The 25,022-nt window shown below is 42.1% G+C and overlaps 1 protein-coding gene and 1 long non-coding RNA gene across 2 annotated transcripts in view; one reads left to right on the top strand and one right to left on the bottom strand.

Moving 5' to 3' along the window:
* Positions 1-25,022, bottom strand: part of GRID2 (glutamate ionotropic receptor delta type subunit 2) — a 1,112,728-nt gene that overhangs the window by 245,664 nt on the left and 842,042 nt on the right. Inside the window, exon 9 of the mRNA XM_006111957.3 lies at positions 14,012-14,113. Coding sequence (XP_006112019.1) covers positions 14,012-14,113 — 102 coding nt within the window. The remainder of the gene's footprint in view (positions 1-14,011; positions 14,114-25,022) is intronic.
* LOC142829397 (uncharacterized) overlaps positions 16,786-25,022 on the top strand; it is a 33,596-nt gene continuing 25,359 nt past the window's right edge. Inside the window, exon 1 of the long non-coding RNA XR_012903791.1 lies at positions 16,786-16,917. This is a non-coding gene — a long non-coding RNA (uncharacterized LOC142829397). The remainder of the gene's footprint in view (positions 16,918-25,022) is intronic.

Genomic DNA, 25,022 nt, shown 5'->3' with positions numbered 1-25,022 from the left:
AAGCGCCACCACTTGGCTGTGTACAACCGCCTGGTAGACGGTTTCCTACTACTTAGGAGCACCATCTGTACCTCCTGGGAACATTCTCTTTCCGGTTGGGTCAGCCACGGATAACCCAGGCCATCAGGTGGAGAGAGCTGAGATTCGGGTGAACCATGGTCCTCCCATCCCAAGGTTGGGTCAGGAGATCCCGAACTGGTGGGAGCGTTATAGGCTCCTCGCTGAGCATGTCCACCAGTATAGGGAACCAGAATTGTCTGGGCCACCGAGGGGCTATCAGGATGATCGTGGACCTGAAGGTCTTGACTCTGTTCAGAACTCTGGGATTTAGGGGAAACGGAGGGAAAGCATAGAGGATGCCCGCCGGCCACGTCACCATCATGGCATCCCCCCAGGAATGTTACCCCAGCCCCAACAGGGAGCAGTAACTCTGGCACTTGGTATTGCGTGCCGAGGCAAACAGGTCTAGTAGGGGACAGTTGAGGTAAAAAACAGCTGCTGTGTTGTCCAGGTGGACCAGGACAGAGCGGCGAGAGAGCTTCTACAGGAAGGTCTTGCACGCTCTCCTGACTGCCCTGAGCTCCAGGACATTTATGTGCAGAGCCCGCTCTGCAGGGGACCAGAGAACCTAGGTCCTGTGACACCCCAGGTGTGCTCCCCATGGTTAGAAGCCATGGTTAGAAGCATCTGTGACCAGTGTAAGTGAGGGGGGAGGTACGGTGAAGGGAACCCCACTGCACATCACCACCTCCTGGGTCCACCATTGTAAGGAGGCTATTACCTCCGGAGGCACTGTGAGAATCGTGTCCCAGAGACCCCTGGACTGGTTGAATGCCCTTGCCAACCAGGTCTGCAGAGGCCTGAGCCTCATTCGAGCATGGCGTACCACATACGTACACACCACCATGTGACCCAGCAACCTCGAGCAGACCCGAACGGTCGTGATAGGGAACCGAGTTAATTCAGAGACCAGCTCCACTATGAACAGGAACCTGGTTCTGGGGAGGAGTGCTCTCGCCACCCTGGCATCCAGGAGGGCACCTACAAATTCGAAGTGCTGAGAGAGAATCAATGATTTTTCCTCGTTTAGCATGAGATCCAGCCTTACGAAGAGGGCCCTTGTGAGGGAAACATGGGCCTCCACTTGTTCGCAGGAATGACAACGAATTAGCCAGTCGTCCAGGTACAGAAAAACGTGTACCCCTTTTTTGCGGAGGAACGCCACTATGACTGCCATGCATTTTGTAAAGACCCTGGGTGCTGTTGAAAGGCCAAATGGGAGCACTGTAAATAGGAAGTGGCATCGGGAAACAATAAAACGGAGAAACCTCCTGTGGCTGGGTCTTATTGCCACATAGAAGTAAGCATCCTTGAGATCGAGAGTTGCATACCAGTCTCCTAACTGTAAAACCGGAATGACAGAAGCCAGGGTTACCATTCTGAACTTGGATTTCACGACCGCCTTGTTGAGGTCCCTGAGATCTAAGATGGGACGATGAAATATCGGGAGTAAAACCCTTTGCCCTCCAGATGTGAAGGGACCCTCTCCACAGCTCCCTTTTGGAGAAGCGCCAATACCTCCAGGCGGAGCATGCCTCCGTGACAGGTGTCCCTGAAAAGGGATGGGACGGGCGGGTTGGAAGGGGGCGAGCCCAGAAAAGGGATGGGATAGCCACTCCTGACTATCCTTAGGACCCAGGCGTCGGTCGTGATTTCTGCCCAGGCCTGAGCAAACTGGCATAACCTGGTCCCAAACAGGGGGCCAGGGTGGGAGGCTGGTGCGTGACTCTCTAGCAGCCCGTCAAAATTGGTGCTTGTGCTGCTGGGAGGGACCTTGACCAACCCCCCGGGGGTTGTCCCCTCTCGGGCGGTGTCGATGACCCCTTGTGGACAAGGGGCCTGCAGCTGCCCCCGCACACCCACTGGGAGCACGAGGAGGGCGTCTCCAGTAATCCCCATGGGGGACCTGGGACTGCGTTCTCCCCTGCTGTCTGTAGGGCAGCTGACGACACTGAGGGGCCGGCGTGTGAATACCCAAGGACTGAAGAGTAGACCTCGTGTCCTTAAGTGTATGGAGCTTGGAGTCCGTATGCTCCAAAAACAAGCCTTTCCCGTCAAACGGCAGGTCTTAGATCGTAGTTTGGACGTCCGGAGGTATTCCAGATACCTGCAGCCAGGCACCACGGAGCATAACCACACCTGACGCCATGGTGCGGGCTGCAGGGTCGACAGCATCCAGGGAAGTCTGGAGGGCCGTGCGGGCGATGGTTCTGCCCTTAGAGGTCATGGCCACAAACTCCTGACGGGCTTTGGCAGGCAGCTTATCCTTAAACTTATCCATGGCCTGCCAGGTATTAAAAGCACAACGACTCAGCATCGCTTGCTGGTTAGCAATGCAGAGTTGCACCCCACCAGTGGCATACACCTTACAGCCCATCAGGTCAAGATGCTTGGGCTCCCTAGCATTCAGGGATGGCCCCGGCTGGGGCAGCCGTTCCTTTTGGGCCGCAGCCTGAACGACCAAGGACCCCGGAGCAGGTGTTCATGCCCCGACTGGAGAACGTAATAGCACCTCTCGACTCCTTTTAAGATAGGGGTCAGGGTCGCCAGAGTCTGCCACAGGGCACTGGTAATTTTGGCAACGGTTTTATTAAGTGGCAAAGCCAAGCGGGCGGGCGCATTGTCCAAGAGGATGTCAATCATGGGGTCCGTGTCCTCCACTACTGGCTCCACAGGGATACCCAGATTGGAGTCCAGATGCCTAAGCAGCTCCTGATATGCTCGGGCATCCATAGTAGGCAACGCCGGTGCAGGATCCGCCAAGGCTTCATCAGGAGACGATGATGACGATAACTCCTGGATCGGTGCTGGGGCCAGCGTAGAAATCGGTTGAGGCACCAGTTGGACAGGCGGTACTGCTTGAGGAAGCGGCTTCAATACCGAAGCCTGTGGCTCAGCTGTGGCATCCGAAGCAAGCGACCTCTGAGGGGAAGGAAGGGGTCGTGACAATGACGCCGATGGTTGCGTTCTGTGCCCCGAGGCTCCTGACACCACAGAGGAGGGCACAGGCCCCTGCCACTGGTGGTAAGCCTACGGCATCCAGAAGGGCCATTGTGGTTGAGAGGTCCCAGCACCGAGGAAGGTCGAGTCCAGTCGGGCGCCGAGTGAAGCCTGGCAGCCTGCGTTGAGACCAGCACCGATGAGGAGGCAAGCGGTACCGGTCCCACAGGGGACGGTCCTGCTGCATAAGTGACTGGTGCCATCCGGTCATGCCGGTGTGGAGGTGAAGCCGGAGCCAACACAGCCTCCGGCGTAGGCAACCTTGACCCTTCCACCTCAACCGACGACGGAGGGGAGGTAGTGAGGCCAATGAGGTCCTGCGCCGCCTCAAAGGTGTCCAGTGTGGAGGGGCGGTGCGAGGGTAGTTGCCCTGGACTGGACGGACGTTCCACTCGCTTACGCCGCACCGTGGTGGAAGAGGACATGTGCACCGGTGACTTGGCACCGCGGTGTAGGCTCGACTTGGACTTGCGGCTCAGAGACCTACCACGAGATGTTCTTGAACTCTTCGGTGCCAGACCCTCGACGCCGAGGCCCGGCCTCAGGATGGAGCATCTCGTGTGGACACCGGTGCAGTGTGGACCGCAGAGTGCCCAGCTGGTGCCGGCAATAATGCTGCCTCCATGAGGAGAAGTTTTAGACGAGAGTCTCTCTCCCTCTTAGTGCGTGGCTTAAAAGACTTGCAGATCTTACAGGTATCTGTAAGATGGCCTTCACCCAGACACTTTAGACAACTGTCGTGAGGGTCTCCTTTGGGCATGAACTTTGCACAGACAGCACATGCCTTAAAGCCTTGCAGCCCTGGCACTACTCATCCCCAAAGGGGGAGAAGGAAAAACAAAGAGACACTAACTATCTAACTAATTGAACTATTTAGAACTATGTACAATACTAAGAGAAACGGGGACCATTAGCTGATCTAAGAGAGAGAGATGCTTCAACGACCGTCATGGGTGGTAAGAAGGAACTGAGGTGGGGCAGCACCGGCGGGGTACTTATGCCCCGCCATGGCGGTACCACTCCAGGGAGTGCCCTGCCGGTGCTACGGGTACCGCTAGGGAAATGCTCCGGAAGACGTGCTGCGCGCAGTGCGCACACCTGATTCGAATGGACAAGAGTAACCACTCAAAGGAGAACATAACTAACTTCAATGTTCAAAAGCTTGAGAGGGGTCACTGAGTTAGTCTGTAACAGGAAGAACTTAAAAAACAACAAATGGTCTACCAGCTTAAACACTAACAAAACATGTAGATGATATCATGAGCTTTTGTGCGTCTTAAGCTTCAGTGGTTATACCCTTGGAAATTCATGATACCATCTACATGTTTTGTTAGTCTTTAAGGTGCTGCTAAACTATTTGTTGTTTTTTAAGTAACTCCAATGTGTACTTCTAAAAAGGTTTCCATAAAGTTGTAAGTACAAACCACCGCCATTGTAATTATACAATTGTCTAAGAGAAACGGGGACCATTAGCTGATCTAAGACCATTAGCTGATCATAACTACAATTATGTAGTTATGAGATATGCATTCTTCAAACAAGGCCACTGTATTCTTGACCCATGTTACAATACCTTAAAGTAGGGATTTTCAATCTTTTTCATAACATGGCATATACTTTTACCTTAGAGAGATTATCATGTGGACACATCCCTGCCATTCATTAATACATCCCATTCCTGACTGTCTAACATCTCTGTGACAAGTTCAGCAACTGATTACAGAAAAAAGTGATATTTAAGAACACAGTCTATGTTAGCTGACTTTAAATGCAGATTGGCCACTGAAAGCGAGGAAAAGAAGACAATATCACTAAATAACTTATGGACCAGAGTTTTGGAACTTCTGTATTAAGTTATATCCTCATTATTAAATTATCTATTTATTCCCACAGGGGAAAAATCCTTAAAATGGAACTAAGGCTGATAATAGTTTTATGAACGACACAAGTAGCTATTTATTACACAGAATTTAGGAGTTCCACAGAGATACTCTACATAACTTCCACAAGAATTCTCAAAGTAATAATAAAATGTACAATAGTCCTTATAATACACACATTTAAAAATTGACCACTAAGTAAAAATAGTACTAGACACGTGTTTTGTTTTTAGAAAATAAATGTCTACAGCAAGCTTGAAGTTAATATCTTAAGCTGCATTTGAGTTATTCCACGTAAGATACATTCAAGAAATTTGTCAAGGCCCTATAATTCAACAGCAGTTTCTTCAGCCAAGCTGAAACCTTTTCTTGGACAGTGGTGGCAACAGGCAGTGGGGGGGGAGGGCGGCGATCTGAGCAGAAACCACTCATGAGATGTAAGACAGAAAGTAGCTTTTTTTCAGACAGCTGAGGAAGAGTTGATAGGGTTGCCAGGTGTCCGGGTTTTGCCCAGATAATTCGGTATTTGGGTCCCCCGTCCGGAAAACCCCCCACAAAACACTGGACATGTGAAATGTCCAGTATTTCCTGTTTCCCTCGGATGGAAGCCCGGTGGGGACAATTTTCTCCTGCCGCGTCTGGCGGGGACAGGAGAGTGAGGAGCACGGGGCCATTTAAAGGCGCAGTGCCCTTTTTGTTTGCTTAACTTTGATCTCCCCCCTTTTTTTTCCTCAACAAGATTTTTTCCCAGTGTTTTTTTTTGCGGGGGGGGGGGGGGGGGAGGTAAGGAAATGTTTTTTTAAATCATCTGGCAACCCTAGGGGTTGATCAGGATCAAAATGAAAAAATGTCTTCAGTAGGGAAATACGTAGAAGACGAACTACCACCTCCACCAGTGCTACCTACTGGGTAAGGAGTGTGTGGCAGGTCATCTCCCCATTGTAAATATAGTCTTCTCCTTTTGTGCCCCTCCCCCCGCCCCTCAAGGGATTCTGATCCTATTCTTTAGCACAGGAACTTTTTGGGATCTAGGCCTCCCAAGCTGGGTTCTTCCCCTGAGGTGAAGGCTCCTTCTTGTCATCATGTCTTCCTGGTGTAGCGGAGCCCAGGCCCACCATCCCCACCAAGTTCCAGTTTGAGGACCAATGGTGGGCAGCTACACTCTGGATCTTGGGATGCTATGCAGCTGCCTCCCCCACCCCCCCCGAACCACTTCCTACCCAAATCTCCTTCTCCCCACAGAGCAGATCAAAGAATCTCAAATAAAGTCTCTGACCCACACATTCCGTCACCAGCCTCTCCTTTTTATGTTTGCTCATTTCTGCATTGTCTGATTTTGGGCAATGAGCTTCTGAGCAGCATCTTCCCCAGAGCTCAGAGCAGTGCTTTGCTCCCTTCCACTGCCTGCCCCTCCAAGGTGTTCTATTTCCCCTTTTAAGCTTCAGTTCCAGCTTGTGCAGACTTTGCTGGTGGGCCACCTGGGCCCAGAGGTGTTCCTTAACCCCTTGCCTTCCAGTGTGGGGTTTATACATGCCATCACAAGGCACTACTGTGACCTTCTCCATAATAAAACACAAAAGATGAAATCCTGCCTCTTTGAAGCCAATGACAAAGCTGCCACTGATTTCAGTGGAGCCAAGGTTTCATATGAAGAAAATGCCTTGAAAGGAAAATGTTACAATTAGAGAACACTGCATAGTAAAACCCTGCATAGAAGTATGTTTTAATCCCTCTATTATAGCAGCAGGTTCTGTGGGACTCACAGGATCCCAATCCAACTTCAGAGATCTACATTATTCCTGCATAGAGCTTTGCTGCATAATTACAGACACCATTAGACAAATAGATTTGTTACTCATTGATATTTTCTATGATGAGTATATCATGTGGGGGAAGATAGTATTAGATGGGTGGAGGGGTAATGGGATGCTTGCAGCTCTGTTTGACAACTGCTATATTTTAGGAATTATTACCTAATTGTAGGTAATTTTCAGAATGATATTTCACGAACAAAGAGCACTCTCTGGGTGCATTTTATAAACCAAAATAAACACATTGAATTTACAATTACATTTGCATATTCCACTATCTTCCCTATCTTTAATTTAATTTAATCTTCTCCTCATCCACAGACCCACTCAGGAGAACCTTCTAATCATGATTGTTTCATCTACATGTAATCACTTAATCTTTTTTCTAGATTATTAGTCACAAAGCCTGCATATACAAATGGGAGAATAACGAGATCGGTATTTATTAGTCACTAACTGATTCTACAAAAGCGGCGAGGAGTCCTGTGGCACCTTATAGACTAACTGAAGTGTAGGAGCATAAGCTTTCGTGGGCAAAGACCCACTCGTGTGCTCCCCAACAGCATTTTTAATTTTATAAGAAGTGCAGTGTGGTCCTGAAGTTAAAGTCTGTAAATTTCTGCTAAAATCTATGACAATTGGGAAAAAAGTCCCAAAACCTGAAACAATAAAAATGGAAGAGACAGAAGACTCATCCAGAAGGTGAGAGACTCATTCTTATATTTATAGCCAGCACGACCCATTGTCATCATCTAAGTTTGGCATCCTAAATAACACGGGCTATAGAACTTCCCTGAATTAATCCCTAAAACTAGAGCATATCTTTTTTTTTAATCCAATTTTGATTTAACCATTGCTGGTCAGGGAAAATTTACCACAAACCTTGGTAAACTGCTCCAACAGTTAACTTTCCTCACTGTTAAAAAATTATCTTATTTCTAGTCAGAATTTGTCAAATTTTAGCTTTTAGCAATTTGATCTTTTAAAGTCTATTCAATCTTAGAATCATAGAACACTAGAACTGGAAGGGACCTCGAGAGGTGATTGAGTCCAGTCCTCTGCCCTCATGGCAGGACCAAGCACAAGTAGGCTATCCCTGATAGATGTCTATCTAACCTGCTCTTAAATATCTCCAGAGATGGAAATTCTACAACCTCCCTAAGCAACTTATTCCAGTGTTTAACCACCCTGACAGTTAGGAAGTTTTTCCTAATGTCAACCTAAGACTCTCTTGCTGCAGTTTAAGCCCATTGCTTCTTGTACTATCCTCAGAGGCCAAGGAGAACAATTTTTTCTCCCTCCTCCTTGTGACACCCTTTTAGATACCTGAAAACCACTATCATATCCCCTCTCAGTCTTCTCCTTTCCAAACTAAACAAGCCAAGTTTTTTCAGTCTTCCTTCGTAAGTCATGTTCTCTAGACGTTTAATCATTCTTGTTTCTCTTCTCTCTAGACCTTCTCCAACTTCTTCACATATTTCTTGAAACTGGGCACAATATTCCAACTGAGGCCTAATCAGTGCAGAGTCAAGCAGAAGAATGACTTCTCATGTTTTGCTCACAACACTCCTGTTAATGCATCCCAGAATCTTGTTTGCTTTTTTTGCAACAGCATCACACTGTTGACTCATATTTAGCTTCTGATCTACTATGACCCCTAGATTCCTTTCTGCAGTATTCCTTCCTACACAGTCACTTCCCATTCTGTATGTGTGAAACTGATGGTTCCTTCCTAAGTGGAGTACTTAGAATCATCTCTTGTGTCTAGACTCTAGCACAGGGGTGTCCAAACTTTTTTCAGAGGGGGCCAGATTTTATGAAGTGAACATGCGTGAGGGCCGACCATTTTGCCTGACATTCTTTGAACCATTAAAATTAAACGCAAATTAACTATTTTATGCAAAGTTTATTGCAAACGGCATACTTTTCATTTCGTCACATGGATGACACATCTAAACAGGTGTTAAATCACTCTGCCTTTCATATCTGAAGGCCAGATGAAAAAAAAAATCCAGGAAGCTGAAATATATGTCAGGAACATTGTAAAGTACATTACATATTATTGGTAATAAAGGTTGTCTGTCAACTTTTAAGTTCAAAAAATATGAACAGGAACATAACACCAAGTATACATGTTGTGTCCAAATATATTTATAACTGATTTAGACCAACTGACATTAACTGAGATTTTACAATGTATTCATCTCAATACATATGGATTCGTTGGGGGCCATAAAAGATAGATATTGCCAAATTATCTGTGGGGCCGTATTAAACCGGAACACGGGCCGCAATTGGCCCGCGGGCCGGACTTTGGACATGCCTGCTCTAGCAGAATGTTCCTTCCATTCTTCTTAATACAGAATCCCATTGTTTGTCTCCTTGGGACAATTAGAGATCTTTGTGGGCACACTTATTTTGGTTATAACTTGGGCTAAACAGAAATCCACTCTCCATGGGCCCCTGTGCAAAGTGAGGGGGAGAGGCCATCTCTGTGCTCCTGGAAGGGGAACTCCTTTTCATTCCATTCAACCAGTTCCATACTTCCCATGCTACAGACCAGGTAATGACTCCATACCTCTAGCGGTGTGTAAAGCTCCTTGCTTCAGAAGCTCTTCTGTTTGGAAGTCACAATATGTACATTCCTTATCGGCCTGTGTAGAACATCATCTCATTCTTTTGCCTTGGATGGTTGTCAACCACCAACCCTACCCTCTCGATCCCTCTCTCTGGTGTCCAGTTCCTTTCTTTCTTGAACTGGAGGTAATGATGTTTCCAGAATCTGATTGGAGACTCTAAGGAGTTCATGGACACAATATCTATACTTATCCTTCCACTCCAAGAACTTTTTTACCAGCACAGTCACAATTTGTACTTTTATATTCAGCAAATCTCTTTCTGGCTTCATTCAGGGAACATAACATGATGCATCTATCACTGGCCACTATCACTGTTCCATGACTAGCCATCATAGTATCATGTATTATACTGTAAACAGAAAGCTAGCCCTAACACTTCTCCTCTAAACCCCCTCCAAAATTTCATTTGCCATTACTGTGAGATAGTGGAGTCACTGAAATCAAAAGGAAGAACATCAATCCAGAAGGACTCCAGGAAATTCATTGACTGCAGTGGGACTACCCAAGTACTTAAATTTAAGATTTTGTTTTTGTTCTTTTGCTGTATCACTGCCAAGATACTCAAAACCTGGCAGACCTGAGTGCTTAGATCATTAGCCACTGATAAATACTATACCACTTTGTGCTGCTGAAACATCCCTGAGAGAGAGAGAGACAGTGCACAAGAGAAAAAGTGCATGGCTGAAATCCTGGCTCCACTGAAGTCAACAGGTCAACTATCAGAGTACACCTACACTGCAATAAAATACCTGCGACTGGCCTGCATCAGCTTACTTGGACCTGCAGGGCTTGCACTAAAGAGTTATAAAGTTACAACATAGCTGTTTGGACTTAGGTTAGAGCCTGGGATCTGTAACTCTCTCCCACAGAGCCCGAATGAGGTCTTACACTTGGGACGGAAGAATCCCAAGCATTGTTACAGGCTGGGGATTGACTGGCTAAGTAGTAGTTCTGCAGAAAAGGACCTGCGGATTACAATGGATGAGAAGCTGGTTATGAGCCAACAGGGTGCCCTTGTAGCCAAGAAGGCTAATGGCATATTAGGGTGCATTAGGAGGAGCATGGCCAGCAGACCTAGAGAAGTGATTATTCCCCTTTATTCGGCACTGGAGAGGCCACATCTAGAGTATTGTGTCGAATTCTGGGCCCCCCAACTACAGAAAGGATGTGGACGCATTGGAGAGGGTCCAGCAGAGGGCATCCAAAATGATTAGGGAGCTGGAGCACGTGACTTATGAGGAGAGGCTGAGGGATTTGGTTTTTTTAAGCCTGCAGAAGAGAAGAGAGAGGGGGGATTTGATAGCAGCCTTCAACTTCCTGAAGGGAGGTTCCAAAGAGGATGGAGAAAGGCTGTTCTCAGTAGTGACGGATGGCAGAACAAGGAGCAATTGTCTCAAGTTACAGTGGCGGAGGTCTAGGTTAGACATTAGGAAAAACTATTTCACAGGGAGGGTGGTAAAGTACTGGAATGGGTTACCTATGGAGGTGGTGGAATCTCCATCCCTAGAAGTTTTTAAGTCTCAGCTTGACAAAGCCCTGGCTGGGATGATTGAGTTGGGACTGGTCCTGCTTTGGGAAAGGGGCTGGACTTGATGACCTCCTGAGGTCTCTTCCAGCTCTATGATTCTATGAATGTCTACACTGCAATTTTGTGGCCCTGCAGTCTGAGCTGTGCAGCTGACACAAACAGATGCAAGTGTTTTATTGCATTGTAGACATTCCCTCACTGACTTCAACAGAGTCAGGATTTCACCTCCGGTGTCAAACTGAAACTTATACTTCTGCCCCAGAAAGAAAATGTCATAGGAAAAAGAGAGAATTGTATAGATTATCAAGACTTTGTTCTGCCTAAGAACTCTTCACTGACTGCAAAGATACAATATTTTGCTATTAACTGAGATTTAACATGCTTGTCGTATTTCTGGAACTCCAATCCTGCTGTTAGAAACACCAGAATATTATACCAACATACCCTTTCTTTCCCATAAAAGTTATTAGTCATGCCCAATAAGATCTGAACAAAGACACAAACTGAGCTGAACCATGCTAAAATAAGTAACAAGCAACAGCCCTGCCTATAAACTAGGGCAACATATACACATGTGAGTGAATAATATGACAGATACATTTTAATTCCCAGACACAATAAAAGCTAGGTCCCATGAAACCTTGCTTGCTCGTTCAAGCATATCTACTGACACACAGCAGTAAAGCTTTCCAGGGTGAGGTCCTAAATTTGTAACGTCACCAATACAATTAACAACAACAGCAGTATTATTTAGTCTCGCATTAATTTAGAGTGGGTAAGAGATGATGATAGAATAGTAGCACAAGTGCCATTACTGCATCTTCCACCTACATCTCTTCTGTCCTCCATTTTCAGTTTTGTTGTTTGATTATTTATATTCTCTTTTCTATGCTAAAATTTTGTACAAGAGCTGGAAATAACTGTATAAAATTACCTTTCCAGCTCATGAATTCTAGAATTTAACCAAAAGATTGGCACAACTCATGTTTATCATCCAATAGATGAAATATTTAATTGATTCCAATTAGAGTTGCAGATTCCTATTGCTCCGAAAATGAAGTACTTATTGAGGTGCCTATTTTTAGTCAACCATCTTAGAAAATATGTGCTTTGGTGTATAAAATAAAAAGAGTCTTAGATGGTACCAGGGTCACAGCCAACTTTGCAAGACTTGAGCCATTAGGTTGCATTGATGAACCATGCAAAGGCTTACTAATTGTTTAAGAGAAAAAGGAAAAGTCATCCTGTATAAAGGCAATGGGGATCATTTATGTCTTCCTCACTCATTTCCTCTAGTTCTGTTTTCATATAAAAAGAATCTCAATTAACAAAGAGAGGATTAATCAATTTTCATGAAAGCACAATTTAAGATTAAATACCACCAAGTTGTAGTTGTGTTTGGAAACATGTTGCTTTTACAATAACCCAAAACACAAACCAGAAATAATCTTTTGGATACAAATATCAGCTAATAGTCTTTGTTTGCATCAGGGCTGTGGATAGGGAACAAAATATTCTATGTGATGTGTTGCTGAACTTTAAATATCTTTCTTTGGATTAAACAGTACTATCAGCGTGAGTAATTACTCCTATTTTCCCTCCACATCAGTGTCTAAGTTGCTAAATGTTCACAATATAATTGTTTGACAAAAGAATGCTCTCTGGCAACCTAACTGAAATGATAACTAGGGATGAAATTATGAAATATGAAAAAAAGACAAGATACTCATTTGAAGTTCTTTTGATAGCAAATGTTCACTGAACATTTCCAATGCAAGAAAATTATGTTGAATCAGTTTAAGTTTGTATCAAGCAACGTACAAAGGCCAACCATTGCTGTTGTGATACTACTTTGAAGAATGTCCAATTAGCAAACTATTAAAAATATAAATACTGCTTTGTCTTTTTATATCTATTCATTCTATTTTTTTAACTATGGTTGGACACTTGATTTGCTTAAACAAGACAGACAATTAAAAAAGCATATGGAACTACCACATTCATAGTATCTTCTAAAAAGTTAGATTTTAACCTGTCATGGGATGAAACTCCAAAAAGCAGTCGTATCCCTCACAATATTACCCACTAGCATAGCTAAGCTGGATGTTTTTTCTGCACAACGCAACATCTAAAAGGGAAATAACAGAAACCCATCTCTGCATCTTCATTTATAAATAAGTGAACAGATCCTCACCCATGACAAAGAAGTGGGTACCATTAGGAAGAGGTACTGGATACAAAGGTATCTTAAAATAACCCTTTTACTTTCCCTGAACCTTGGCTGAACCTTTGGTGAACCAATCCCAGCTGCGAATGACCACATCAGGCTGGAAATCTCAGGTTTCTACCTGAGCTAACACCACCTTTTCCCACGTCAGCTCTTCTATTCAAGTGGCCACGAAGGTGTGTGACACAGAAGACTCTATGTGGGCTCTGTGCCACCAAAAATTGACTCCTTATGCTGGTATGACTCTTCCTTGGCCCGCTTCAGGCCCTTCCTTTGATTCACACAAAGTGGCCACAGCACAGGGGAGAATTTGGCCCAAGAAACTCTGAGAGGAAGGTTATTTCACTGAACATAATTCACATCAAGCCAATCTTTAGTATTTTCTGAGTGCAGCAAATTCTGTCAAACTGCACTCAGTTTGGCACAGTAATTGGAAGGCAGCTATATCTTATGCATCATATTGAGTTTTAGCTAGGAAACCTTAGCTAGCAAGCAAGTTTATATTGCTCTTTTGAGTTAACACAGATTAAATGTACAGATTGAACCTGTCAGACGAGAGAGGTTCAACCTATATAATTTACTATGTGCCTATGGAAGAAACAGCTTTTAATGTCTATAATTCCAAATTTGAAATGAACTTTATTGGTAGAATAATTATTTTGTGGAATTTTCTATTGATCCGGTATTGACAAGGACAAACTCAACTCTGTGACAGTTGACTATGTTTCATTTTCTTTTTAAACAGTGTAACTTTTTTCAAAATCCGTTTTTGTCACCATTAGACAATAAACATTTAGTGGAAAGCAAGAAGGAGAAAAGGAGAAAAGGAGCACTCTTCTAAATGGAAAACACTCAGAATCTCTTACCAGCACAGTCACCACACGCAGAACTACCCCACGCATGTTATTCTCCAGTTTTCTGTCTGTTAGTGACCCATTCAGACCCGTGATAGGATTCCAGCAGCCAAGCTGAAAAATAAAATATAATGTGTCACCTCATTGCCCATAAGAATCATTGTTTTGTCACTCATTCCTATTATGGAACTTTGGGTACATCTACACTGCATGGCTATTTCAGGATACTGGAGTTATCCCAAAAGAGCTATCACATGTCTACATGAGCCACCCATTACTTTGAAATATTTTTTGAAATAACGAGCATGTTATTTCACTATCCTGGTAAACATCGTTGCATGAGAGTTAAGGGATGGCTCGGAATAGCACATTATTTCAAAATAGATTTGAAATAAGATAAGCAATTGTGTATCTTATTTCAAATTTAGGATACTGTGTAGACACACCCTTTGAAGGGGAACAACGGATAGTTTTCCAGAATCAAATGGGATGGAAAGTCCAAAGAGGGTATGCCCATAGATTCAATTTTAAAATGCAAATTGGGAGTATCGGTTTCTGCTTTTAAATACCATATGACATTATTCAGCACAGTGTAGGATATTAATTGCTTTAGAAGGGTTCTGTGAGGACTTCTGCATTAACAAGGAATGTGACATGGCTATCGCAATACCTACCCCTTACATCCAGTTGTACCCTAATTGGAAAAACAGTTGCTTACATAATTTTAGCATGATATCTACTCCATGACATGTTTTTTAGCAGAACTTTGAAATAAAGCATTACATTAATTTTAATTAAACCACATACTGTTCATTGATAAACTGTTGCCATTTTTAACTAAGCTAAAAGCACCATTTGAAAATGACTGAAGGAAAGATCATCTGAGAGACAAATCATAGTGTCCAGGATGATGCAGAAAAAGAAAAGAATACCTACTTAATTTTTACCAGTGCTTAACATTTTCCTTGGGCTGCTATGGGTAGAGGCTTTTCCTTGCAATGACCTAATCCAAAGCTCAACAAAAGGACTCCCTCTGAACCTACCACATCCCACATCCCAGTTGAGTGCCCTAACACTTAAGCTATTGGGTATTCTGTGGGGAGATCCCTCTCCTGTCAAATCTTGCTCCAATTTGTATAAATAATTAAATATTCATTAGATATTTATGCCCTTCTCCTTGGCATTTTGACTAGCTAGCTTAAGCTACTGAGAATCCCTTTCTTAGGTGACTAACTTCTCCCATACAGTGCATGGGGTGCTAGGGTGTCTAACTTAGAGCTTCAAATTATATTGTGCAGTAGGCTTCATAGGTGTTAAGTATTCCAACACATATATCTCCTTTATAGCTCTTTCCTAATATATTTAAGATGTATGTTCTCAGACATTACAAACCAAGAAAGTGCTCAGCATTGGCCTATTTCTTCTCCCATTCAAGTCAATGAGAGTTTTATCACGGACTTCAAAGGAAGTAGAGTTAGGGCAATGGTGAACATTGAACATTTTGTTTGATGCACCCTTAATATTACATTGGAGAATATTTGTTTATTGTCTTTCAACACCATTATCTCTCTAGTAAGCTTCACCAAGCCATCTGATTCAGTTGAAAACTGTATTTGTTCAACCATATTTCTAGCCACAGAACAATGGTTTTAATTTAAAATATTTATATAGATATATATTTTTTGTTGCAAAATGAATCATTACTTTCTCACAACGTAAACACAACCAAATGTTTAATAAAGCTTAAGTTTTCTATACTAAAATATTTTGGAAAATGGTGCCAATTCCTAAGTTCAGCTGTAAAAACACATTACATTCATTCAGTGATATGTCATTCTTAGCTATATAAAGAAATTAATTAGAATGTAGAGCCAATTAGCATTTCCAAATATGCTGAAAGTCTAATTAAACATATATTGTCCTGTTCCTGGCAAATGGAAAACCCTCTGAAATTTAAGAAGAGCTTTAGTTCCCTTTTGAGGTCAGCTAAAGTCCATGTTAATTAATGTGTGAATTTTATATATAATTAACATTATAGATCAATCCTTTCTAGCATTTTTGATGAGTATCACTGTGAGCTAAGTAACAGAAATTTACTATTGATCTCTTTTTCTGGTTTAAATAGCATGTTTTATTTTCAAATATGCTCATTTAATTTTCAGTTAAATTATTGCTTTTATGAAGCATAATCATGCCTAAGACACATAAACAGATGCTTGCAAACTATGCGTGATGCTAATTTGAGGTATGGTGTTACTTATTAAAATAAGGTGAAAATTAATCAACTTTTTATTGATAATTTGAATGTGTCACAGTGGCAGGAATCACCATATCTACAGCTAAAACAGAAAGATATATTATCAAACTCTGAGTATCTTGCATATATTTCCCTTCAGCTTTGCCACAGGCTTTACCAGTTTCGCAAAATCTTTATTGTGTTCGCATCTGCTTCTCTTAAATACTTCTCTTTCCTTGTTACAAAGTTAAAATGACAACATAAGTCAGCATTTTATTAAGCAGTACAGCAATTCTATGATAATTCTGTGTGGCAATACAGATGTCAATATATAGTTGATGGGAAACATTGACTAAACACACTATTCATCTTTGGCATCTCCAGATGGATTCTGAGATTTAAAGTGCTTCACACCTTAGAAGTTGTTTCTTTTATTTATTTTCTTGATAAGTATCATTCTGGTACACATGTGAGATAGAATGATGCAAGTTTTAAAGTTGTCAGTGTTCCACTTCATTTATGATGTCGTTTTTGATCATGAGCCTTGTAGCTCAGTGCCTCTTCCTGTTGCTACCTCTGTTTTGCTAATATTTCTTTTATTTCACTGTCACTTCCCTTCCCCTCAGAGACCATTTCTTCACCAGCAAGAATTCTGGCCACTGTGAATTATCAGTTGTGGAAGGTCTGTGATAATCTCAGTCTTTCTAGATTAGTTAAAATGAATATTAATTTATAATTAACTAATTTATTAACTAATTAACTATAATTAACCAATGTATAATAATTTCTGGACAGTGACTGATAAGAAACTTGGAATACAATTAAAAGTGCAACATGTTCATTATAGAATCTCATGTTCCACCTGCTCATCTTCTTCACCTACATGGCCATCAGCAGAACATAAATATTTCTTATAACAATGGTGAATTCTAACTGATAGGCTTAGGGAGACTTACAGAGATTAATAACCTTTTGGCACAGAGAATCAACTGAAGTCTACTGATAGAAACCCTTTTTGTGATAACATTGCTTCATTATCAATAAAATAAAATAAAAATAAGCCAATAATAGTAATGCATTACTTTAATGTAGTGCACATCATCCTAACAGATCCTCTAGTGTTCTATATTCATAGATATTAAACCTACCTGTGAATCGCTCAATTCAATACTGCAGCCAACCTCTGAGATTAAATATTGAATGTGCATCAACATAGTTGAGGGTGGGACACAATTAATAGAAACTGCATGGGGCATTTGAGAGAAATGTCATTACCACATGCAAAAATGGAATGTGGTCATGCCACCATAATTAACATGCCTCTTCTAACACAAAGTTCCTGGAGATATTCAAAGCACACAAGTGGTCAAGTTTTCATAAGCCCTCCAAAAGATAGCTTCACTAACATTCTGAGGAACTGGTTAATATTAACATATTAATTCCAAAGTAAAAGTCACATATTGAATAACAGTTATACAGAAATAAATCTTCAAATTCTTCTTAACTAATACATGTATGGCAGAGAATTGAAATTGGGTCCATGACAACAACAACAAATAATGGAGGAAGAAGCAAGATATTATGTAAAGGCTTATTTCTTTAACATCTATACTATGATTTCAGTTTGAGCAATATACTGGAATAAAAGGGAACATCAATCTAATTGTGTGTGGAAGGTAAGGTCTTAGCCCATAATGGGAAAGAACAGAGTCTAGTGCAGATGCAGAGATTCAGTTAAAAGGTAAACCTAGCTCAGGTCTGTGAATCTAGCCCCAAACAATACAAAAAATGGCTATAGTGGCTTAGCCATATTTGCAGCAAATAAGTTGATTGGGTGGTAAAGGTAGAATCTTAATCTTTCAGAGCTTGATTGATGAAAAAACGTGCTTCATAATGATTTAATAGAATATTGTGTAGTGGCAGCTAGAATTATTTTGTCAAATTTTGTTAAATATATCATTTCCCCCCTTCATTGGCACTTATAGAATTGATGCTAGTAATGTGATGTTACTATCCCATCCTCTGTTGTGTTCAACAAACTGGTTAATACACTTATATGTAGTGTATCTTGGAGCCAAGTATAAATTGTCTAAATAAGGACTGTCACCCTGGTCCTTCAAGTGTTCTTAAAATCAGGATTTGAGTGAAAAGGCTGAAGGAGCAAGCTGCAGCTTGCTAGAGTGCCTGGTCAGCAACTATAAAAGAGGTCCCTAGCAGGCTAACAATGGAAATATTCTTTTTTGAAAAATCCATGCTGCATCCTGTGTCTGTTGTAATATAGAAGTTGAGCTATGGCATCCAATAGAGAGTAAAGGAGCAGGAAGTGGTGAGAAGATAACAAATGAGTGAGTGTCTCAGAAGATGAGTCACTGGCAACTCTGGTTTTAGTTTTTACAAGATTTTAGTACATGTTGGTTCAGAAGTTTCTTGACATCACATGTTCAAAAGTCCATGGAGCAAAAAAACAGATTTTTAAATACATTTTAAAATACAGTAACGTTTTTAAATACATTTTTAAAAATACAATGTGCAAACACTGTCGTCAGGCAGTAACGTTCTTCTGTAATGGTAAGAAGATTAATACCATATTCATTGAAAATAAGCTCACCGGTGTTTGCATATTTTATGGGATCTTAATACTATCAAATAAATTCAGGTTGTATGAAATTTAAACACAGTCACTTTTGATTCTTAATTGCAAATGGTTGGTTCCAATCTCATTAAAACTTATAATAGCGTAAAAAGGCATCTGTCAGCCTAAATAATTTAAGTTCTAAAGAACATTAGAGCTTCTAATTGAACTTTACCCCTTTCAAGCTGTGACAAACTGCATCTTCAGGAAATCAAAGAGGAAAAGTGCTCAGACAAGGATATTATATTCAACTCATATTAGATCACAAGTTATAGGATATCTGTATCATAGTAAAACTGACCAGTGCCAAACAATGAGAAGTGCAGGCTTTCTGTGAGTCCTGTGAGCTCCTTCTCTGCAGGACACAATGAAATGTGCAATGTACTTTTCAGTTTATCCGTTCTCTTATAGCAGAACATTTTTCAACAGTCTCTCGGCTCACCACTATCTAATAAGGTGCTTTTGGGGGATTTGAGTTTTCAGAAAGAGTTTGATCAAGTGGAACAGTAACATGAAATATCTCTGTTCGAAGACTGACAAATGTAAGGACATAACTTACAAAAATAAGGATGTTAGTAGTAGAGCAAATATGAGAAGCACTATTTCATTCAAAGAGGAACAAGCATATGAACAGGTTTTCAAGAAAAACTATCCAAGCAAGTTGCATGAGTAAGACTTAAGCCACCTTTGCATTACAAACTGATGCCTCCAGCCACGTGTCAAAATGATGGGCAATGACCTGACCAGTGGCCATTCTTTGGCAAGGAAGGGTGGAACAAACAGATCTGAATTTAAATGTACAACAGCATGGACAACTCTTTTTCAGCCCTTCAGTGGGAAGAAATGTCATGAAGAGGTATCTTGAGGGATAATACATTTCAAATGATGACGAAAGTATAAAAATGAAGGGCCAAACCACGCAACTTCTCTCTCCCTATCCATCTTTCACCTTAGAAAACAATCTTTGCACTTGGAGAGAGGAGTCTGATCTGAAATGTGAGCAGCCCTGTTGCTAGGAAACTGTGGTATCATGAACCACATCTAGTCTGTTAAGTTTTTGTACTAGGAAGCATTTTATCTTTATTTCTCTTGTAACCATTTCTGACTTTAATGCCCTATGCTTGTGTTCACTTTGTAGTTAAATAAGCTTGCTTTATTCTTCAATGAAAAGTAATTTAGTTTGTGAATTATGTGGTTAACTCCATTTGAGGAAATAAATTGTTGTATATTGAACCCTTTAGGTGGTCAATCACCTAATATATCTGGGCTATCCAGGTAAGGGCTGGACAGTGTCGAAAACACATATTGGGGAAAATCCAGGACTGGGAGTGTGTTGGGGTCACTTTGCAAGTAGCAACCAAGGCTGCCAGATCTCCGAGCATAGCTGGTGTTTACCGACAGATTGCCAGTGTTAGAGGTACTAGCCCAGCGCTGTGGCTATACACACACAATAACATGTTGGCAGGGGTTTGTGAATGGCCCAGTTGGGAGCTACAATAACAAAGCATTCTGAGGCACCTTAGGTTGCAGGGCAAGGGTGCCTCACTGTTCTAGAATGCACCCCAGAATGTCATAATAAGCAAGGGTCAAGAAACTTACTACTATCAGTGTATACACTGCAACTATATTGAATCCACTCATAGTTGCACTGGATTGCACAACTTTGCACTCCTTGTTAATCAGCGTGCAAGGACCTTCAGGATCACTCCAAATGACTCATCTGAGGAAGTGGGTTTTGCCCATGAAAGCTCATGATTCTCTCTGGGTATGTCTACACTACCACCCTAGTTCGAACTAGGGTGGTAATGTAGGCATACCGCACTTGCAAATGAAGCCCGGGATTTGAATTTCCCGGGCTTCATTTGCATAAGCCGGCTGGCGCCATTTTTAAATGCCGGCTTGTTCGAACCCCGTGCCGCGCGGCTACACGCGGCACGGGCTAGATAGTTCGAACTAGCAAGCCATTCCGAACTATCTGTACGCCTCGTGGCTTGCTAGTTCAAACTAGGGGTTCGAACAAGCCGGCATTTAAAAATGGCGCCGGCCGGCTTATGCAAATGAAGCCCGGGAAATTCAAATCCCGGGCTTCATTTGCAAGTGCGGTATGCCTACATTACCCCGCTAGTTCGAACTAGCGGGGTAGTGTAGACATACCCTCTATCTTTCTCTCTCTCTCTCTTTATATATAATTTGTTAGTCTCGAAGGTGCTCCAGGTCTACACCTTGTTCTATTTTGTTTTTAAGTTACAGACTAACACAGACTACCCCTCTGAGACTTCAAATGAACTGTACAGAGAATGAAAAATGTAACTGTCTTGAACCACTCCCTACTAATCATGCAAGCCCTGCATGGTTCCTGTTCTTCAGGACTAAGATGCCACTGCAGCCAACACACAGTACCAATGGAAAAGCAGGCATGTTTATTCTTCTTCTATGAGAATCATCAGTTGTCTTGAGATACAGGACACATATTGTATGTATAAAACAGAGAACCTTGTGACAATGGAAAACCTACAGAGTTGTCTTCCTAATATTATTCTCAAAATCTGTGCCACACAGAAGATAACCTTCTGCTGGTTTGTCATAAACCCAACACACAGAAATAGGAAACATAGTGATTGTTTCAATCTTTGCTTACACATAGATCAATACCCTGTTCGTAAAACTCAGGATTTATTTTCAATGTTGGCTTGTAAATCAAAGTATAATTTTGTCACCAATAGGATAGAAAATATTATCCAATTATAATCAATTCCATAGGCTATGTGGCTAGCATGTCACCAATTTTTCAGTCCATTATGGACCACATAATGGAAGTGATGAATTGGATCATATATTTTCTGTGGATTGGGAGTAAATAAATATTTTCTCCAATATAGTGTCTCAGACTTAGGAGGAAGCACTGATGAGGAAGGAATTATTCCCTAAAAGAAAAACATGAAGCAATGATGTTAGTACCATGAATTAGTTGAATATTTCTCCAAGATCCATTCATAGAGACCATCTGCAAATGGATCTCTCCTTTCCCATGCATGATGAGGCTAAGAGGTTACCATCATTGTCTTCCTCTTGATGCTGTGGAAATCTCCATGGGTTCTCTATCATGCTGGAGGAGAGGAATGGAGAATAGGAAAGGAGTAAATCTGGTAGTAGAATAGAACTACATTCTTCCTGTACCTTTGGACCAAAAGAGCTTGAGCAGAAAACAATACATCCCTCTTTGTCCCCATATGGGTATAATGAATGCAACTGTGGCAGGGAGAGTCTAGAGAGAGCACCAATGGGGAAGGAGGAACCTCCTGGAGGTCCTCTTGGAAGTTCCAAGTTTGGAGGCCTGGCTCCATTCTGTTGGGATGATGAGGGGATCTCTCCCAGATGACACACCAAACCATTACAAAATTGCAGATTTTCCAAATATTAGTAAACCATATAGAAGTTAATTTGTGATTGCTTACTTTGAAAAAATCTCTGAGTTGTTACTCAATAATGTAAAAGGTGGTAATGGTCAAAACACCAGTGCTGTAAATTCACCATGGGTTCTGACAACAAATTAAGGGGTGACATCTCTCACATCACCAGTAAAAAAGTTCCTGTAGAACAAAATAATCCTATATTCTTCTATTATGATCTTGATTATAGTTGTGCAAACCCACTGGAGACACCATCATTGTTGAAGTGTCACTGAGGGTATAATTTGGTCTGATAATCATTATGCAACTGATGTCTAATGAATTCATAACAAAATTTCTCATGCTCTACCTTATTCCTACTGTTAAGATTAAACAATACATTGTTTTAAGAAATTTGTTTGGGATTCTGTATCTATCGTGGGTTACAGCTACTGAAGGGAAGAACAGATGGATCTGTTGGGAGTAAACATGGTTGATGGGAGTAAACATGCTGTAGCTTAGAATCTGATCTAAGAGGGGAAGAACTTCACTCCATCCCAGAAAAGGTACAGGCACAAAGCATCATATCTGAGAGGGTGTCCCGGGGTGGTAAGCCCAGCCCCTCACCCTGGAGGCAGGGCACAGAGCCTCTTAGGCCCCATCTGGGTTGCTCTACCCCATAATTATTACTGTCTCTAGGCCAGTAGGACCCCATGTCAGCGGGGGCACTAGGGTCCAGCGACCAAGTCAATAACAACCCCCCATCAGTGGGGTACCCAGCCCCACGGCTAAGTCAGTAGCAGCCCCAGTTGGTGGGGCAATAGGACCCAGTGGCCAAGTCAGTAACAGCCCCTGGCAATGGGGCAATAGGGCCTAGCAGCCAAGTCAGTACCAAATGTCCTTTATTGCAGGGAAGTATGGCCTACTGGCCAGAGCCAACAGTCCCGATGTAGTGTCCCCTTTGCCTCAACTTGAGGACCAGTATAACAGCCAGGGGAGCATCTCAGTCAGGGCTGACCACTGTGGGGGAAGGAGCTGCTGCCAGAGCTCCGAAGTAGGAGCAGCAGGCAGATGACACAGCCAAGGCCTGCCAGGGAGGCTGCCAGTCCAGAGGAGGAGCATCTACACAGCCATTCTGTTATTTCAAAATAATTTTGAACTAACGGATGGCTTATTCTGAAATCTGTAAACCTCATTCTATGAGGAATAATGGCTATTTTGAAATAGCTATTTCAAAATAAGGCATGTGTAAATGCTCCAGTGCTGCTATTTCGAAATAGCCCTTCACCAGGGCCATTCTAAGTTATTCCTCCCTCATGCCTCCTGGTACTCTAAACTGAGATAACATGTCTACATTAGGGAAGCTTGTCTCGGACTAATTTTGAGGCTTCTCCAGAGTGTAGATGTGTTATTTCAAAAACAGTTATTTCAGAATAACTATTTCGGGATAGCTCATTTCGAAATCAGTGTGCAGTGTAGATGTACCCTAAGAATCCTCTGGGGACTGCTTTCTCCCCTGCCTTGTGACCTGCTTTGCTAGCTCATGCTGAGGAATGAAGGACATTTTACGTATTGCTCTCCTTGGTGAGTATGTGGCGTGAGTCAAAATCTCACCCAAAACGATTATATGGACTTGTTCAAATTCAAAAGAGAACAAGAACTGTGACAGCTTGTGCATCTCACCCAGAAATACTTTTAGGCTCTCCCGCAGAAGCAGTTAGGTATGGGTGAAGTTGTAGTAAAGTAATCAGGACTGACTGGCCTTAGGGCAAGGCGAGCAAGGCAGTTGCCTTGGTCCCTGCGCCTTCAGGGCCCCACCTTGCCCTGCGGCCCACCCGCCCACTCACTGCTCTGGCTGGGAGCTGTCCAGTTGCATGGCGCAGACAACCATAGTGTGCCACCCTGGGCCCAGCAAACTCTTTGGCTGGGCCTGAAAGTAATGGTTCTACCTTGATAGTGAGTGGACTTCACAGATTTGCTGAAGAAAATATATGTGGATGGGAAAAAGAGAAGACAGAATTTTTTTGTTTTTTGAGGCTTTTTCCCTGAAAAGACTTTTTAAGAGAATGGAGGTTGGAATGGCTGATGTAGCCATTGTGCAAACTCACTGCTCTATACAGTGAATGGCGTTTGTTCTTATTACAGTAAGTAAACTTGTCAAAAAATCTACTCATCTTAAGCATTTAAATGGCAAGTGACATGCAATAAAATACACTATAGGTTTAAACAATGAATCCTTGTGGCAAATAATAAACCATTATTTTAAAAGATCAGTTGACAACTCTAATAAGCTATCTCCAGAAGAGCTGAATCAGTAAAACATGTTTTTATTACTGAGGGAAATTGCTACTCTGATGACTCTAAAGTTTGCCACGAAATAAATTAGAAATATATCCTAGTGATTAAACTGTAGAAATGTATTATAAATCCATCTCACACAGGATGGGAAATATATTTTTCAGTACATTATATTCTGACTATAGAATTTGCTTGGTATATACAATTCTGAACTTGTGTAAAGAAGATTATAATTTTAAGCCATTGAGATGGTTAAATTACTTTACTATTCCAAAGCCTCTATCTAAAGAGAGGTTGCATATGTAGCAGTGATTATCTAACCATCTTGGTACTTACATACTCATCGCAATAGTACCTCTTCCGTGAATGCTGTGATTTAATTTAAATGGATACCATCAATTTAAAAATCACACCTCTACCTGAAAAACCTTTATTCGTATAAAATGTAACAGCTTTATCATGGTAATT

The sequence above is a fragment of the Pelodiscus sinensis genome, chromosome 5 (assembly GCF_049634645.1).
Source record: "Pelodiscus sinensis isolate JC-2024 chromosome 5, ASM4963464v1, whole genome shotgun sequence".
NCBI lineage: Eukaryota > Metazoa > Chordata > Testudines > Trionychidae > Pelodiscus > Pelodiscus sinensis.
The sequence above is the reverse complement of the archived record's forward strand: the minus strand, read 5'-3'. Positions and strand labels throughout refer to the sequence as shown.